Genomic DNA, 21044 nt, shown 5'->3' on the forward strand with positions numbered 1-21044 from the left:
GATTATTTAACAGTAATAGTCGAATGGCGATAATCAAACCATAGACGATTAGAATCGATTTCATTGGAATCGAATCATAATCTTACTAATATTATAAATTCGAAGGTTTAAATAGATGGATATTTGTTAGAGTTTGTAGCCTAAACGGCTGAACGGATCTCGATGAGATTTGGCATAGATGTAGAGAATAGTCTGGAAGAACACATTATCTACTTAGTTTTTTTTAATTCCACACGGACGGAGTCGCGGGCGAAAACTAGTATCTTCAATAAACCACAAAGTAATATTAACTGCGATTATTGAATACAAGCTTTTGTCCGTGACTCTGTGCTCGTCTAATTAAAAAAAAAAACCAAAGTTAGTAGGCTTTGTGTTCTTCCACACTATATTCTAGTCTATGCCAAATTTCATCCTGATCCGTGCAGCCGTTTAGGCTACAAACACTAACAAACATATATCCGTCTAAACTTTCGCATTATTAATATTAGTATGATTTAACATGTCTATTTATTCGTAGATCGTGTCTGCAAAATGTTCAGCAAATACTCTAATACGATTCGAAATAGACATATCAATAAACAACTAATGCATCTTTATTGTATTGTGTCTGAAATTAATTTGAAACGTTTAACATTATTTTGTCATTAACGGTATTAAAATTGGATCATTCCACGTTCATCCGTGCAACCGAATATCTTCGAATTAATGTTGCATTTAAGCTATCCTAATTTCAAGCATATTTAATGGTTTCGCGTAATAGCCGAATAATTAGTCTCGTATAGGCTGTAATGATGCGTTCAGGTACAACTGTGGTCCGCATTAGTTATTAACTAATGAGAAATAACGGCGATGCAATGCGGCTTCTGAAATTGGTGGTGTAATACGATTGTGTTTTGTTCAGGCCTCATCGATATTGTTTCGTTATTTTTACAATAATACTTATATTAGGACAATTTATTTGATCTAATCCTGGAGTAGAATGACACATGTAACAAAGATTCTTACTTTTAGGCATTCAATATGCATTAAAGGAGTTTCTATTAATCGATTCGTTTTCACAATAATTTAACACACTATCTCACTAATATTATAAATACGAAAGTTTAGATGGATGGATGGATGTATGTAAGAGTTTGTAGCCTAAATGGCTGATCGGATTTCGATAAAATTTGGCATAGACGTAGGGTATAGTCTGGAAGAACACATAGGCTACTCACTTTTGTGTCAGAGTCGCGGGCGAAAGCTAGTTACATACATTAATCCAAAGCTTTGTATGTACGTACCAAGTGATATACATGTTATCTACATATGTGAGCCTAGTCGTCAAACTTAGTTGTCCCTTTGTCAGAGTTCGTCAAATAACCTAAAGTCGGTTCCACACAGGCTTGTATGCAAATAGTCGACTGCATAAATTTAGGTTTCACAACTACCTATTTTACCTTACGAGTCTACGAAACACGAACCAATGAAGACTTGCTATGGGGAATTTAGTAACAAGAGTTTCGAGTGATTAATGCTGGTAATTCAGCCGTTATTTTAATACAAATTATTGCAATTTTAGAATGACAGATTTGATGTATTACGTAGCTCTAAATCGTCTTAACGGATCTAGATAAAAATTGGTACCATCGTCTCGATAGCTGACATTCCACAATCGTGGTGGTCTTCGCAAACCTTTCTGTGTCGCACAGCCTCATTATAGAATGGGCTGTCCTCTGCGGTATTTCCAAACCGGTACGACTTAGGTACTCAAGAAGTCTATCATTTCCTTAAAGACAGACAACTCATCTCTAATTAGTTAGGTATTGCGGATGTCTAAGTGTCCGGACATAAGAATTTACTAATACCTAAGTCATGAGGATTTTCCTGGAAAAAGATTTGTTCAATTTGATATACGAGTATGAAATACCTTTTTCTTTGTGGTTAATCCCTGAAAATATATTTTTTTTCTGTTTCTATTTTAATACCCGATATTTCGCCGACTCACAAAGAGGAATTTTAGTCGGATAACGTTTGTTTCTAAACTATATTTGAATTTGCAACTCTACCGTCATTGTTTGAGTTTCAATAAACGTGCAGTTTGTTAATGCATTTGTAAAACTTTACGCTACCGTTCTATTATCGTTGATAATTAATTTCTCTAAGGCTCTGTCCCACCTCTGGCTGATAGAGGCTCAGATAGCTTAAACATGACGTCACTGTCAGATAAGGTAACGATATCCGATTCCGAATCCGATGTTTCCATCACACATTCTACACGTTGGATTGTTATCAGACAATTTATAATTTGGATACACGTCTTGTGAATTAAGTTTTATTTTCGGCACCTTCGGCATCAAAGACACCTTCTAGATATCCTTCTTCTCCTGGTCTTCCCCGAACTTCCCTATATAATTTCCAGCATGTTTATTGAGTTGATATTAAAATAAATATTCCGAGATATAAAACAAACACCAATTCCTTCACTGAAGTTTATTATCTTCTATTATTATAAAAGGTAAAATAAAATGAAACTGCACTGCTTTCATAAAAGTTCCTCATCTCTTTAATCCCGGAGAGTTTCCATTTAGTTTTTGCGACACTAATTACTGGATCTAACCCCGTCGCGGCACCATTTATTATTCTTCAACAGCGTGACACTGGCTTATTTATTTTCTTAATAGATTTCAAAGAGTTTTTATTAGCACGGTAATTTATTTTATTGAATCTGTTCTATTCAATCGATTGGTTTAAATATTTGGCTTCAAGTAAGATTGACATTGGGATCGCCACTGACTTCAATGAGGCTATAAAATATGTTTTTTTGAGTCTACTTGATTTTCAGATTCTCAGGTTTTTGCAGTGGTGAGAATCGGATACTAAATATAGTGTTATATTTTACTGTATTAACATTAACAGATGCGTTTAAGTCGAAATAAGCACGAAACAAGCAGATATAAATCAGTGGAGATAGTTGAAATTTTAGTGTGTCTAAATAAGATAGATTAGTTAGATAATTCATTTGAAATTTAGTAGGGATGCGTTGTGTAAAATCAGTCATAAATCTTATCGATTTTCGAATTTTATTTTTACAGAAGTTGCAATCGATAGATTCATATTTGTAAGTTATGAATAAAAAAAAACACTGTTTTCTTAAATTAATAATGACCTGCAGAACCATTACAAGTAATGAGAGTAAATAAATGTTTATTACTACTATAACTGTACGGAATCGAATTAGATTTCGCTATTATTTCTGTCATCGCTAAATTCTCTACACTATAATCAATACTAGAATTGTCCTCTAAATTAGTTAATAAGAAGGTAATCATTTTAGTTGAGTTCGATAAATATTTAAACCGAATATCGATAGTTCATAATTGTTCGCTATGCGTATTTGTCTCGTCACTACGATACCTGTCTATTAAGTACGGCATTTGCCCTCATACAAATTGAATTCGATACTTCATATGCGTCATTTATCAAACTAATCTATCTTGTTTAGACAAACTATTTTGCAATATTGACACTTGTCAAATAATTATCCGTTATTGGTTATGTAGAAAAGTTCTCAGCAACACTTAAAATGTAATGAAGCTATTCCTTAGCTATAAAATAAAATTGTCACCATTTGCAAAACGGCTGTGAGAGAAATTGTACGCTCACAGTTCGTTAAGCCGTTACACAGGGTCATTGTGGTCGGGGGTTGGTGAGATTGGTTTCTTCCCTACTTTGGAATAGGGCACGCTTCGTGGTAATGATTTTATGACAATTATTTTAGAACTACCGTCAGTTTGTGTCTTTAAAATTACACACACTTCTATGTTGCCTAAGTTGTCAGCAATTACAGCATATTTTTGAATAATTCATCACACTGTAGGCTATATATTTCACGCCATTAAACTTAAGGGGTAAATATTTTGGATAAAAACCCTAATGTGGGAAAGAGAACATAAGTTGAGGTCAACATCAAGGAAACAAGATTGCCAAGATTTTTCATGTCATGTCATTTTGGCATTTGCTAATGATAATTTGACAAATGTAAACAATATAATAAAATTTTCATAATTTCATGCTGATAATGCCGCACGTGAACAGCTGGTCTATAAATAGAATACGTATTCTTTATGATTTAATGTTTTTTAAATATAAAGACGAATATAAGCGAAATTGGTTAAAAAACATGCTTGGTGTCAAAAGAGGTTTTTTAGTTATCAAACTCATTTTGCAAATAAAAGAATTTTTTCTTTATTAAAGCTTTCTTAATCCCTAAGGAGCTGTCGTTTAGGTTTCGCAATATTAATTAATTCTTTGAAGTTAACGCTGTTGAGTACTTTTATTATTTCGTTCTAAGAAGTGTGTTTTTGTACTTGAATAGTTTTGAATAGTTTTAATTTTCCATCTCCTTAGTTCAGAGCATGGATACTTAGAGCGGGCGCACACCTTTGACTAACCCATCGGACAACTGTTTGCGGTTGTCGATTGTTTCGCAGCTAATTCAACTGTTTTCTGGCACAACTAACACAGAGTAGTGTGTGCACCTCCATAAGCTCATAGGAATCAAAGAGAGACTGAAGAGTTGGACGATACTTTAGTCAAAGGTGTGCATCCTCCTAAGTTTAAATCTATAGTCAATATTTATTTTATTTAGTTTACTAAGTATTAACTTCTAACATTGCTATTCCAGGTCTACATAGATAATAGAGTTCTACGTTAAAAAGCGCTGAATCATTGATGTGATTTTTTTTTAAGTTTTCACACGATAAAAAAAGACTTTTACTTTGTGAATTCGTCACAATCTGGTAAACGGTCGAGCATTCAAAGAAAATGTCCCCTCACGGTTCGTTAGCTTGGAATATTGGTTCATTGTGGGCAAGATGCGTCCCCTAGTTATTCGGTGTTACGTAACTTTAAAAGTTGGTACGAAGAGGAAACTATTACGGGAGTTTTCACAACTACATGTGATTTTTACAGGAAATGAAGTTCGATCAAATACTTTTTATCATAATGTGGCAAACGAGCAAGCGGCCACCTGAATCTGCCAAACTGGCGAGGTGAGCGCTGCCTATAGACATTCGTAATAGCGGATGCGTTGCCTACCCTTAATCGCCGGAGGAGGTAACGCACATAAAGAAGATGTTTTCATTTCATATGTGTCTCCTCCACTATCAAATACACGTTCCCTTCCAGTCCTTTGCTTGTAAGAAGATGGGTGTGAAGGAAAAGGGACTAAAGTTGGTCCTCCGGCAAGATAGATGTGTCAGAGTAGGTGTTTGTCTCTTCCAGTATTAAGCTTTTTAAAAGTAATAGCGGTTTTCCATAGCGTTAATGAACACTGAAATAAAGCTTGTATAGAAATACATATTATTTGAAATTATCAATGCACATTTTTCAGTTATGCAAAATATATTCCACTAGGTCACGTTGGTTAGATATTTCGCATCCGAGAAGTTGCTCCAAAAACCGTCGGCTCTGGAAACGATTCAATATTGAAACCGAAAAGCCTTTCCCGTTGTTTCGCGGTTTTATTATGTTTTGGCACCATTGTATATTCAGTTTGTTTCCAGCTATGAATTTAATATGGCTGACAACGCCTTTAAATCGAAATGATAAATTACGTGAATTCGTAGAAATACAGATAAAATTATTATATACCGAAATAATATTTAAATCATATTTTCTTGCTAATACAAACACACAGGCTTAATAAAATACGCAATTATTCTTTGAAATTTCGCGCGAACGATGTCGCGGGCAATAGCTAGTCATAGTAAATAATAGTAAGTATTATAAATACGTTTGGATGATTGTATCTTTATGAAATTTGTCACAGATATAGAAAATAGGTTAAGTTATTTTGCAATGTCGCGGGCAACAGGTAGTATGTTAAATAACCTTAAGATGTTAAGACAATCTAATGTTTAATCTACCCTAAGTGATTGCTTTAACGCTCAATTAACGATTCTTAGTATCGTACCCATACTTACCAGTTACGTAATAATTGTTTACAACAAATTTGTCTAAACTAATATTATAAAAAGGCAAGATTTGTATTTTTGTATGTATTGTAATAACTCAAAAACTACTAGGCTGATTTCAAAAATTTTAAACCTATGGCATCAGTTAATAACTGAAGCTCTGTTTTTTATTGATTTCGGAAATCACGGGGACGAAGTCGCAAGCAACAGCAAGTCTTTAGTAAAAATACTTAATGAAGAAAAAAAGCGTTACTTTTACAACGTTAAATACGAACTGAGTTATATAAAATGTTCTGTAAAAATAATTTAAACTAGAATTTTCATTCGTATACGCTTTTGATACGTCAAGCGTGTTTGTGTCCCTCGAGTTAAACTCATTTCTAAGCTATAATTTGAAATTTGAACCGAACCACGGTTGTTGACTGGAAAATATTACTCGCGAGGTAATTACTATATTGTTTAACTTGAATTCGATACCCAAAAACATATTTTATTCATTCACATGTATAACTTGATTTGAATAGAATTTAAATTGTGGATTCACAAATAGTTTACTAGGAATATAAAAAAATAAAAAAGCTATGATTGAAAATTTCAATTCGCAATAAAAATATTAACAAAAAATTCGTAGAGTTTGCTATGTTTTTTTATGGGAATATAAATGAAAAAAAAAATCTTTCTATTGTCGTATTTGTCGCATGCATAGAGGGCGGGATCGGGCTGCGCTCAAACTGTTCATTAATTAAATTTCACTGTCTGTCTGTCTGTGATGCCGACATTGTGTCGAGTGTCAACTACCAGGCTTCCACATTCACTAATTATAGATTATGTACAAACCATCAGCTCTGAGCCTTATATACTAGATTCAACCCACTTACCTGTCCGCGTGGTAAGAAAAATAGCTCACGTGTTCTCCCAGACTATCTCTACATCTATGCCAAATTTCATCGAGATCCGTTAAGCAGTTTAGGCTACAAACTTTAACAAACATCTATATAAACTTTCGCTTTTAGAATATCAGTGAAATAGTGATATTTTAAAAGTAATTACTTAAGGTTTGAAATATTTTATTTCAATGGAGAAACACGGTAATAAAAGGGATGTTCCTAAAATACGTAATCAATTTTTTTCTGTATTATTTACAAAAGAATTTGCAAGGAACTCTCGTTCAAAGAGTACATGCTGTACATATAAATAATGTAATTATCAACGTTGATTACAATGCATTAGTTATGTATCTTGAATGAATTAAATACCTTTAACTTGTATATAGATTTAGAGCTATGTATTATGAGATTACGCTGAAAACAAACATCTGCCATCTGTATCGTATGTCCTCATAAAAATAGACATAGAAACAATAGACAGAGCATTAGGTTTTTCACACTGTTTGGATGTATAGTAATCTTCAACAGTTCGCATCTCGCGGATTTTTCTGTCCCGCATAATACCGTGTTAAACGGTATGAGATTGAAATTTTTTAAAAATTATAAGTTTCTACATATTTAGAGTGATAAACGAGTATAAATATTGCACAGTGGAAGTCTACGCTAATAAAAAATATATCATTGTGACATACATCACAAAAAGCCGAACATTTTCTCTTTACATGTAAATATCATCTGTTCTGGTTTTGATTTTCACATATTTCATGAATAATTCATCCACGTGTCTGTCGAAAGCATATATCTAGATTAAATGAAATCTAGCCGTGTTTCAAACGTTCATTACCTTGGTAAATAAAACTATGAAGGCCTGTTCCACCACTGGCTGATAGAGGCTCATATAGCTTAAAAATGACGCCACTGTCAGATAAGGGACCAAATCCGACATTTCCATCGCATATTTTACATGTTCGATTGTTATCAGACAGTTTATAATTTTGGTGAGACAGGCCCTAAGCATCCTTTACCTATTTTTTGGAACTGTTAGAACCGATCTACGAATGAAAATGAGTAAAATATGATTATTAAAATTTTTTTTCCTTTTCAGATGTCTTCGAACTTAAGGCCACGGGATCGAAGACTCAGTGATTAATTTACACAATTTGACAATTGTAAAAATTAAATGTTATAACGTGTTATATAGGCAATGATACTAGATAGTGATGGACATTAAAGTGATGTGATATATATTGGTGTGATGTGATCGTGTGATAGTAGTCAATATGCCGACGGGGCTGTGTCGGTTCTTCGCGTCAGCAGCACTGCTCGGCGCTACACTAGCTATGGCTGCCAAAAGCGGTAAGTGAAAAGTGTTGTCAGGTTTATTCTAATGTTAATCTTTTTTATCATAAATAATCTAGCGTTTGCGGTCAAAGGATGTTACGCGCTAGCTTAGTAAGTACCAATTCACTCTTGAAGACGCCCACGTTGTACCTGGACGGGAACACTGACGCCGGCAACTTCTTTATTTTTAGAGCTTGCTCACACTAAACTATAGCACAACTGTTTAGTCTTGCTTTGATTCCTATGAGCTTATATGACACTAGACTGCTCGATTTTTAGTTATGCAATTAAACAATTGAATTGGTTGCAAAACAATCGACAGTCGCACAACAGTTGTGCGATAGTTTAGTCAAATGTGTGTCCCGCTCATACTGTGAATCTCTTGCACCTCTTAGATGGTGATTTATTTAAAGATTATCATCAAATTCATAGATTTAACGAAGCTGTAAATTTTTTTCTACAAAATACTATCCGGATGCATCTAACTGGCCAGTATAATTGTAATTCGTATTTTTTCATATTCTACGTATTCAATGTTCTATATTTAAAAATAAAATAATATCATAGAGTTAGAAATATTTAAAATTGGTTAAACCTCCTGTTCAAGAAGGGCGTAGCGTGTAAACCTAATTTATATACACTGTGTTCTCTATTTGGTTCTTTAATAAATTCTCTCAGAAGCGAGGCGCAACGATTTTAATATTCTCAGGCACAGAGTATAAATTGCTTTAAACGTATGCAGCATCTTTAACATAAACAATACTCTTGCATAATCCAAGTTGATATTGTAAAACTCTAGAAACTGTGAACACATAAATTGAATACACAATCTATACATTTGAATAAAAACCACTTAAAACGAAAACTTTGAGGCTCAACAAAGTTTCTACATTTATGGTTGAAAGTGTCTTCGTGTAACTTTTGTGCGTGGGATGTTTTCGAGAGGAATACGCTCTAACAGCGAACGTAAAGAAACTTCGAACAACGTTACAAACGCCATTCGAGGAAACTACGTACGAAGATAACCAGTTGAATGAAATTTTTTTTGTATCCTGACATTGCCGTACTTGAATTCGTTTAGCGGTCTCTTTAAGTATAGATTTAGTATCAAGTACTCTTCCTTTGTAGCCATCCACATTCAATCTTAACATTTTCTGGTTTATGGTCCCGTCGTCTCGTCGCATGTCCATAAAAGAGAATTTAAACCATTGAAAAACTTTGTGATAATAAACACACATATCTATCCAGGTATTTTAAACGTTCACTGTTCGATTTATTCTTTGACTCTTAAAACAATGTAGATGTTGTAGTCACACTTTAATTAAAAAAAAACTCAGGGCCTGTCCCACCACTGGCTAATAGAGGCTCAGATTGCTAAATAATGACGTCACTGTCAGATAAGGGAACAAAATCCGATATTTCCATCACATATTTTACACATTCGATTGTTATCAAACAATTTACAATTTGATGGTACTCTTACAAGCAACCAGTGGGACAGAAGCATAAAAAATATAAGGGTATTTATTACATATAAATAATAACTTAATATGGTTCTATAGTAACACTGAAACGAAGTGCTTTGTTAAATGTAATGCTTAGTGAAGTCATTTGGAATGCACTCGAGATGTAGACATTTTCTCATCCAACTTCCTACAGCCATTACGACGAGAAGTATTTATCAAAGTAAAACTTCTCCACGATTTTGGAAATGGGTAACATTTCTATTGTAGTTTGTGATAAGTCTTTGTCAGAAACTTCTAACATTAGGTCTACTTGGTCTTAGTTATTATATACCTAATGCATTTTTTAGTACATTTGGTAATAGAGGCCAAATTATAGTCGGACTGACTATAATTTACCTCAGGCCTCAATTACCAAACTTATGAGAAATCTATATTACACTGTTTAAATATTTGTGAGACATTATCTTAAATGAAAACGGCTCAAATCGGTGTCGTCACCAGAAGATTAATTTGAGCCGGAACTCTATCTCTAAGCATTGTTACTACTGAAGTACAGTCGTGGAATTTGGCGGTATTCCTTAAAAGTTGTCGTTTGAACGTTTTGTACGCATTAAGACGACGCTGAACAATAACTAATAGGAAGAAATATTTTAATGTGTCTGTAAAAAGGTCAATTACGGTACGGAACACGCTTAATTATTTTATTATTACCCCTTTATTTCCGCTAAACACACTTCTTTCTTTTTTTGTAGGCAGAAATGTCTTTGTCTTTGTCTCGTCGCAAAGGACAAGACAATTTTTCTGTAAGTAGATAACCGCGGATTTCCGTTATTGTACATTAATTGTAAATAGCATTTTTAAATAACTACATTATATTAATATTAATTCAACATTAGACTACAAGTTAATCAGTGCAATATCGGTACGGCTGTGTAATGCAAATAGCTGTGTTATCATCACTCGACGCCAGATGGCGCTCCGCTGGGAGGTAACGGATCAGTGCAGTGGCGCGTGAAACACTGATTGTCTATACGACACTCACGGGATCGATTTCAATGTTTTTAAATGTATACCCTGAATCCATTACCGAAACTTGTTTTCCAATATTAGATGTCTCTATTTCTTTCAATGAGTACGAGAGAGATGGATATATGATTCATACAAGTGAGGTTTTCATACAATTTTTTCTATCAAATTTTTAAAACGTAACGTAACGTTTCTTAATTTTTAGCGATCTTCGTTATTTTGTAAACGGATAATTTTCATAAGTTGTATTAAGTGTTAAGCTTAACTTAACAGAAGACTTAGATACTTATCTAAGCATCTTAGATTGGGATTAACACTAAAGGTAATGTACATAAGAGCTTAAGCTAAATGTAGACGGCTTGAATGAATTTGATCCTTTTCATATTAAATCTCTAAAATATTAACAGAATGAAAAATAACTAAAATGTGCATAATTAAATAAACAATATTGGAACGAAGTATGTATATGCATGTTCCGTTTATACTTTATAAAATTGATAGTCCTAGAATATAATTACGATTTTTACTAATTCCATTGTCATTTGTCCTTCTTAAGTGTTCTTATTGTACATCTTGAAGTTGTGAGAATTAATTTTAAAGTTTTTAACTCTCATTTATTAGAAGATAACATCATCGTCATCATCATCATCATCAGGTTTTTGTCTTCCACATGACTCTATCATACGTCATCTCAGTCATCACTCCCTTTTTGATTATGTTACCTTTCAAAAAGGGAGTGACGACTGATTTATTAGAAGTTAACAATTGAAGTAAAAAGTGCAATATTTATTTTAGCTAGCGATTCTGCTAGTAAAGTACGGTCAGAGAACGAGCATAAAGCATTTAAGAACAAGCGGAACCTTATCTAAGGCTTTTAATACAAAAAGTCGCGATGCCGAGAACGGAACAAAAAAAAAACTTAATCCTCACAAAAGTGGGACTTAAAGCGACCGCATTGCGACACTACGATAACCTGTGGACCGAACTTTAATACAAAAGTTGTCTCTACAAACGGGAAGCTAAGTGAAAAAAAATAGTAGCGGTTAAAATTGGTACAGCCCTGGGGTTCGATGAATAACACTTTAGAAGTTTGCAAAGGGAATAGAAGAATGTTTAACGTATAAATGTCTATGACCATGCTAGTAACTAGCACTTACCAGATATAAGCTATCCTATAATCAGCTACGATATTTTATTTTGTGACATCTACGCGCAAATAAATTGACGTAAAAGTCGAGGGGCGTACGAAACAACAGTGACAGACGTGTCATACGATCTTGCATTGTGCAAGTACTATGCCAGCGCCTGTCCAATTTTACTGGCAAATTAACGCCTCTACAAAAATGCTATTGTACTTTAGTAATACATATATTATTATAAACAATACATGAATGAATAAACACAGAATTCGATATTATTTCCTTCTGTATTGTTTATGATATTTGCAATTCAGTAGTAATTTTGTGTTTACCTTTTATCAATACTGATATTATAAAGAGGAAAGATTTGTATTTTTGGATTTTTGTATGTATTGAAATAACTTAAAAACTGCTGGGCCGATTTCAAAAAATATTCACCGTGAAAAAGCTACAATATCAGTGAGTGTATAGCATTGGCTATATATCTTTTTTATTATTATTTTGTGCGGACGGAGTCACGAGCAACAGCTAGTGTATGAGTAATTACAATTTAATTGTGTAAATGTTTTCAATAGCAGATATGTTGTTGATAAGCGCTTACATCTTACAGTATTTCTCATATTTACAAGATGTTATTTTAAATCCCTGTTTGTTCTACCCGGCTACCAATCTAGAGGAATTGTTGTTTTCATTTCATCCCGTCCCTCGCTCGCGTTATAATTTCCGAAATGAAGGCGGACCTTTTTTTCTCCCTTGAATTCGTTTCGGAGACTGTTATTTTATTGTTATATTTTCTTTACCTACGGCTAAACTCGGATTGTGTTGTAAATTGCGATCTCTATAAATTATTCCAGATTTCGATATAAATATAATTGCTTCTTCTTTGCCATTTTGTTAATAAAATATGCAATTTTTGTTTATAAAGTACTAGCTTTCGCCCGCGACTTTGACGTGGCGTTCTTATTAAAACAGTCAGAAGCTCAGTGTTCTTCCAGACTGTACTCTACATTTATGCCTTTCACGGAGATCCGTTCAACAGTTTAGGCTACAGACAAACATCCATCCGAAAGTTTATATTATTAGTAAGAAGTAAGACTACTAGCATCTCATGTTATTTGCAAAGAAATATGTTTATGAAGTTAGTTGTATTAAAAAATACATATCTAGTACTACAGTCTCTTCCATATGATTTTACTTTTTATTTTCATACATTACGAAACTCGATAGTCTTCTAATTTGTAAACGCTTATATAAAAAGGGTACAGTAAACCATATATCATTTTTAAGTATCGGAAGTCTCGTCATAAAACTGCGCGGCGTGATTATACCCGCTTCGGTTTGTTGGCTTATTGATTTTTACGCTCGATTGGCGAACGCGATATCGTATCGGAATGTTTTCACACGTGTTGTAGGTAAAATTATCACTTTCAAATCATAAGAAATTATTGTCTGGTTATTACATGATATATCTCCAAATTAAGGGCTTGTCCAAATTGTAATATCCAACGTGTAAATATGTGATGGAAATATCAGATTTTGTTACCTTATCTGATAGTGACGTCATTTTTAAGCTATCTGAGCCTCTATCAGACAGTGGGACAGGTCCTATTTTATCAGAGAATTAAAGTGAAAATAATTCTCTCTATAGAAGCTTAACTCTGGAAATATTAACTGAATAATCAAAAAAGTTGTATTTATTATAGAATTAAATCAATATAAAATGATGAATAAGGACAATAATTATTTTTAGTGCGAATATCAATTTTGTATTGTAATTATTCCCCCTCTGTAACGAGAAGTTAGAAGCATACCCCTCCATTGTTGGTAAAGTTATCCAGGAATTATGCAAACTGTATTTTAATTGCAATTTACGTCTGTGCCAGGATCTAATATTTACTAAAGTTCCGCTTCCGCTGTTTACAACTCGAAAATAATACGAATTTACAAAGTTACTTTAAATAACTATGTTTACGACGTTTTGTTTATAGCATTGTATATCGTAATATAAAAACACTAGCTGTTACCGTCAGACTTCATCCGCATAATTGTTTGCAAGTGTGAAATTAACAATTGCAAATGTCAAAATGTCACGACATGATGACAAACCGTGACAACCTTCCTTCCTTAATGTTGGCAGCAACTTATGGTTTCTTTCTCAAATAAACCCTTATTTTTTATCCAAAATATTTGCCCCCTAAGTTTAATGGCGTGAAAATATATAGCCTTAAGCGTGACGTAAGTGTAGGACTTTTTATTAATAAAAGAACTATTCAAAAATATGCTGTAATTGCTGACATCTTAGGCAACAAAAAAATGTGTGTTTACGCTTTATTATAATAGTATAGATTCTCATATTTTATGACAAAAAACAATCATCAAATTCTAAACATAATATAAGTTTTGTCAAACGAAATAAATTGATGAATACTCTGTCAATTCTGCGCTTAACTAAGTCTAATTAAGTTCATTAAGTTAATAAAGACTAAGTGGATCCCTTGAAGAACATATCTATTTTTAAATCTAACACAAGATTTATGCTAACAGATTTTATGAGGCTATTTTTTTAAATAACAATTAATATTCTACTTACTGTAAACTGAAAAGACATTTATATGTAACAGCATCTAAAATCCACTTCTTACTAATATTATAAATAAACTTATTTGAAAGATTGGATGTATGGAAGTTTGGCATAGATGTAGAGAATAGTCTAAAAGAACACAAAGGCTACTTATTTTTTTTCCACGTGGATGGAATCGCGGGCGAACGCTAGTATGGGGTAATTTTAATTTATTTTTTAAATTCAGTTCTGCGCTGATGAAGTTGAGATCAAAAGATGGTATATAATATTTATAATAATAGGTTTATCCCGCGACTCCGTCCGCCTAGAATTGAAAAAAAAAAACAAATATGAGCAAGCTATGTTTTCTTCCATACTATCATCTATATTTATACCAAATTTCATCGAAATTCGATTAGCCGTTTAGGCTACAAATTCTAACAAACATCCATCCATCTAAACTTTCGCATTTATAACATTAGTATATGAAGTATGAAGTATGATTTAAAATTGTGTATCAGAATAAAAAAAATACGGTAATGCTATTTTTGTTAGTAATTTAATAAGGCAGTTGTTTTTGTTAGCCTTAAGACTAGAATAATCCTAGCTTCTTGCGAGCACTTATAGTAGAGTCTAGTATCCGAGAAGGCTTATTTTGAGTTCAACGAAGTACTCCTTCCCGGAGGTCGTAACGTAATTTGTTTTTATTTATTCAGTTAGACAAAAAGAACATCCGTTTCTTTATTTTAGCGTGGATTTCCACTGCCAAAACTCACGTACAATATTTTTTCTCCTAATTTCGAAAAATAATTCAGGGAGTGGGAAATTAATTGTAAAATTGAATTGAATTATGACGTAATATGACAGATATCTGTGACTTGTCTATTAAATTGTACATCTTCAGTTTTGTAAAGGTTTTTAACTAACTAAGTCCATATGCAATTGCCTCATCATTAACTTGCCCTTGTCACTAAGGGTCGGCATAGTATGTACTTTCCCATACATCTCTATCAGCCGTCATATCTGAATCCACTCCCTTCTTAAGCATATCCTCTCTCACACAATACATACTGTCTTCTGTCTTTACGTTATCCGAGTGTCGAAACAGAAAAATAAAAAAAAATAGTTATAAAAGAGAAGCCTTCACTTACCACAAACAAATAACACTGCCTATGTAAGTGGTTGTTGTGAAGTCGCGTTAGAGTTCATTCAATTGTTTTATGCCCCCGGGGCGCGAGATCGCAGACGCAGTAAGTCTTAGATAGATACAGTTCTAAGAAAATATATAACTTTAAAGTAAAATCTAAGTGGAACAGAACTTGATAACGTTATTAATTTATTCTAATGGGAATAATATGTAGCCGAGATTTCATGTCAATAACCAAAACTATGCTATGTTTGAATACGAGTGAAGCGTTATAAATCGAAAGAATTGCAATTATTTTTAAGGGATTTTTATCTATTATTTTTGGAGCATGCATCCACCTTAATTCTCCGAAATGGCAAAACAACCGCCTAAATAAATCCGTAATAGCAGATGTGTTGCCTGCTTTTGATCTGACGGATCTGATGGAGGAGAGGACGCACAGAAATGAATATTTTCTCTTCACATTTACTACCGACAAATAGACGTCCCCTTCTCACTATTTCATTACATGGTTGAAGATATAAAAAAATAATCGTAAATCCATATGAAAGTGTGAAAGTGAAATCATAAAAACTTTATCTGTTAACTACAATAACTATAGAAATAATGTCATAAAGCCTAAACCAATATTATATTTTGTCTCTGTAGTAAGTAATAATGTATTTAACAAATATTTTTATTTTCATATTTAATCAAAATCATATTTTATAAGACATACTCTAACGAGTATATTCAGTACATAAATCACAACAGCACTTCCAAAGTATAGTGATATCACTCGACTCCGCTCTCGCAACGAAAACACCGAGCAGCGGTTTGTTGATGTGAAAACTTTTATACAGATTAAAAAGCCTGTTTACGTAAGAATAATGTCACTCACTTGTCTGCTAACGAAAACTTGTGAAAAATGACTCGTAGCTTTGGCAGTCGCTTTGAAACACCTGCGCTCAAAGGATTGAAATTTTAAAAGAAATATATTGAACAGAATGTGTTCTTTGCCTTTGAAACTATTCTATGAACAGATAGTTCTGATACTTTGTAAAGACTACGGTTACTCTATGTTAGGAATTTTCTATTATACTTCATATTTAGATGTTTCTTTTTAATACTATTAAGTAATAGGGATTGAGTAAGAGAGATGCAATGTTGATATTGTGTTCGATTTATGTAAAACTTTTGCCCGCGAATTTTTCCGTGCAGGATTAAAAAACTACTAGACTACTTGCTCATGTATTCTTCCTGACTATGATTTGATTTGTGCCATTTATCGATATAACTTACTCGTATGCTGTTTTATAGATACTTCTAACAAACATCCATGCATCCAAATTATTGCGTTTGTAATTTTGTGTATTTTTTTTAATTAAAATTGTATACTTGGGCCATCTTTTAAACATTGTTATGTACTTAATGTGAATGATGCTTTTGCAAAATAATAAGTGGGTCTATAAGATACTTGTATCTTTGAGTTAAGGAGAATTCTTAGCAAAAGACTTAACTCGAGTGATCTCAAGTCGAACTCTTCATTGCATCGACAGTAAACAACAGAGATGTTTTAAATTTCAATTAAAAACATCACGTTTACTATGTATACTTTATGAAAATAAAAATGATTTTTAAATCATGACATTTGAATATAGACTAAAAAAGATCGAGAGAGTAGATGAGGCAAGGTAGGAAATGTAAAGTAGGAAACGTCTTTTTTATGTACATGTTCTGCTTGCTCGATTACCTAATTGTACTTTAAAAGTAAGTTGATTTGATACAATATACTGGCTGTTACACACTACTTTGTCCGCGTGACGTAAAAAAATCATAGCCTTTGTTACTCACAGATAAATTACTTTTCTTATGAAGAAAGAATTTTTTAAATCTATCCAGGGGTTTTTACGTGAATCAAATACAAAAATACGAATCTTTCCTCGTTATAATATGAGTATAAATATAGAAAAGAAATAAAAAATAATACTTGCATTATGGTTTATGTTTGTGTAGTATCATAGTTGAGAATATCATGTGGCGAAACAGTCGGAAGATCACTCCACAAACTTGCCCACCTACTTTATAAGGACTCTAGACATGTTTATTAGTAAAGTTTCTATTCTGCCGACTCCTATCTGTTACAATAAAGATATCTTCACGTTATTATTTATCAAGAATAACAATTTCTGGACACAATTTATTCAAAAGAATAATCGTAATGAGGTCTTATATTTTATTTGTCTTACTAGCTGTTACCGTGCGGCTTTATCCGCATGAAATTATGAAAAGTGTATTTTATTGCTTACATTTGTCTAATTATTATTCGCAAATGACAAAATGACATGATGAAAAACCATGGCAACCTTTCTTCCGTGATGTTGGCAGCTTGTAGCTTATGGTCTTTTTCCCACATTAGGGTTTTAATCCAATTTATTTACCCCTTAAGTTTTATGGTGTGAAAATATATATCGTAAAGCGTGACGTAAGTTTAAGACTTTTTATTTAAAATAGAATTATTCGAAAACATGCTATGATTGTTGACATCTTAGGCAACAAAGGAGTGTGTGTTTACCCTTTATTATATTAGTATAGACATAGATGTACATGTCTATCAGCGGTCAAGTCTTAACTTCCTTAAGTATCCTCTTTTACACAATGATTTCTTCAGTCTTTGTCTACTAAGTGGCTGATTCTCTACATTAAATTTTACGAAGATTTTTTAATATACGTTGTTATTACCAATGTTTGTTTATCTGAATAAATAAACATTGGAAAATATATAAAGAAAATCATTAAAATAAATTCAATAGAACTTGGAACATTAGTACGTTTAAATCGATTGTACCCTCAATAGATGGACCCTACGAAAGTTTTCCCGAAAACTTGGCTGATCCATTTTGTTCCTTCTTCCAACTCCGTGTGACAGATAGTGAGAGGCAAGTTTCCTCGTAAATTTCCCCCCACTCTGGAACTGTCACACAGTAAGTTGGAAAGAATAAGTTTTATTCGCATCATGAAGGGGCGTGACAGTAACCGGACTGGCGCATACAAAGTGGAACACCATTTGTATAGACTTGGCAATGTATGAACGATGAAAGTTTTTAATAAATCCACTTCCTTTTACGAAGATTCGATCAAGGAATGAAAAACTTTGTATTTATATATATCTATACTAATAATAAAGGGCACATACTCACTTTTTAGATAAGATGTCAGCAATTACAGCACAATTTTTTTAAATAAAAAGCTGTTATATATTTTCATGCTATTAAACTAAGGAGGTAAATATATTGCAAAAAATTATCACGTGGAAAGGGGACAAAAACTACAAGCCAATAGCATCAAAGTCACAAGATTGCCATGGTAACGGTAATCGTAAGCGAATGCCAAACGCCTTCGTTGTCATTTGTTTGTTTAAATTTTGACCATTCCAATTGAAAGCTATACAAACAAATGTGAACAATAAAATAAAGTTTTTATAACTTCAAGGGATGAAACCGCACGGGAACTAGTAGAAAATAACAAGTATCTTCCTAGTTAAAGGTTTTTATAATATTGTAGCTCAATAGATTGGTTTTACAGACTAGTTTGTAGTTAAAATTTTAATCAAAAAATTTCTTTAACAGCAATATTAACGTATTTTAAAAGCTTTAACTAATTATATCAATGCATATAAATTAAAGATTTCAAGTTAAACGTTCAAGAAATTCAATTTCTATAAAAATATAAGGTTTACGTACAAACAGTATGATGTAATAGAAACCCAATGTTCCAATTTGAAGTGGCCTATCAACGCGCGAGCTGTTACGACGCTTGCTGAGCGCTGGCTTGATTAAATCTGCTCTTTAACGTGTGGCCACGAACTCACTTAGCATATAGCGTTTTTAGAAATCAAACTATTAAACATAAAAAACGAAATTATATCGTCATTTTCAAATGTATAACCACATTAAAAAAAACACTTTCACATCAAAAAAATTAAATAATTACAGTTGAATAATGTAACGACATTTAAACATGTAACAGAGTCTTAAATTTCAATTCAAATTTTGACATCTGTCAGATTATAAGTAGCGATTGCGGGACGAAGGAAGAAAGAAGGTTCAATGTCCGTTTCAGTATTTGGCCATTAAGTACTTAGAATACAATTTACGTTGTCATTTAAATTCGAAAATAAAATAACATTGACAAAATAATCAAAAGAAAAAAAAATCACTTCGGTTTGGTACACATTTGATTTACTTATGGGCGTCACAGCCATGTTATGCTTTAATAAAATATAGTCTTCATTACCTCTTATGTTTTCTTCCAATTCGCACAGAATAACCTTACCAATATGGCCGTCGTGTCGTCGAGCTAATGCAACACCCTTATTTTTGACATCCGACTACTATTCGATGATTAACATAACAAGCACAATTACGACATTTTAAAACCATGACATAAATATTTTAAATATTGTTTTGGATCACAATTACAAAGCTTATATCATTATATTAAATTATGAAAAATGGTATTGATTTATAGCACAGACTTAATAACCTCCAAGAATACAGAATACATCTAAATAGTTAAAAAGCTAACATACTAATTCTACACTAAGTGTCTCCGTTAACCTTTAAAGTTGAAAACAACTTCATTTACACTTTAACAATGTTTAATTTTTTATCACGCTCGTTTCATGGCCACATACGTATACGTATAAAGGTAGGAGTTCTAAATTAACTACGCAATGTAAATAATTGCGAAAAGACATCATTTTTTTTTAACTCAGACGTAACAAACGCAATTTGGCTTCTCGAATATTGAATGAATGAATGACTGATATTTCTGGTTTAATATTTCTCTGTTAAACGAAACCTGAAGCTAAACATTTGGTCTAAAAATTTATTAAAAACTTGATTTTGTTTCAATTTTTTTTATTTTAGTAATACTGAAACGTCATTTAAATATTACTAATATTGTAAATATGAACGTTTAAATGTATGGATGGATGAATGGATGAATTAAAATCTATCCATCCATCCATCCATTCACGGTTGAACGAATCTCTATAACATTTGGCATAACTTTTGTTTTTTTTTTTTAACTCCATGCAGACAGAGTCGCCGGCAAAACCTAGTATGTAATATACTTTGCTTCGCAAGCGCCGTTTACAATCTGATCGACATTAAAACTTGAACGAAATTTGGAGTTTAACTGCCTTATCATTTAAGACGATGTTACTTAAATTCGTTTCAGTATTGGGCCTTTATGTAGTTAAAATCTATACGATTATGTGTAAAGCAAGTGACAGGAGATCCACTTTATATTGATCGTTTACTTGCAAAGAAAACTCCTCAAATCTCCTTGCTTTATGCCAAAACTTGCTTACGTAAATAAACTTTACTTGTTACTTATTCTTAATGCGATAAGGGCTAAAATTGAACGACAACGTTGTTACAAAGTGTGTTGAGTATGTTTGTGAGGTCGGTTCATGTTTTTTCGTGGAGAATGAGGCTGTATAGAGCGTGTGTTATTATATGTGCTTAATCTGAAA

The 21044-nt window shown here is 32.7% G+C and overlaps 1 protein-coding gene across 3 annotated transcripts in view; it reads left to right on the forward strand.

Moving 5' to 3' along the window:
• The window catches only part of LOC106110504 (hemicentin-2), a 146349-nt gene that overhangs the window by 17254 nt on the left and 108051 nt on the right, over positions 1–21044 (forward strand). Inside the window, exons 1-3 of one of the 3 annotated variants that reach the window (XM_013292362.1) lie at positions 3523–3567; positions 4954–5033; positions 7950–8200. In XM_013292362.1, coding sequence (XP_013147816.1) covers positions 8125–8200 — 76 coding nt within the window. In that variant the 5' untranslated portion in view covers positions 3523–3567; positions 4954–5033; positions 7950–8124. Of the gene's footprint in view, positions 1–3522; positions 3568–4707; positions 4820–4953; positions 5034–7949; positions 8201–21044 lie in introns of those variants that run through there. The other 2 variants (XM_013292361.1, XM_013292363.1) reach the window with 2 other exon arrangements.

The sequence above is a fragment of the Papilio polytes genome, unplaced genomic scaffold, assembly GCF_000836215.1.
Source record: "Papilio polytes unplaced genomic scaffold, Ppol_1.0 DF820622.1, whole genome shotgun sequence".
In the NCBI taxonomy this organism is placed as follows: domain Eukaryota; kingdom Metazoa; phylum Arthropoda; class Insecta; order Lepidoptera; family Papilionidae; genus Papilio; species Papilio polytes.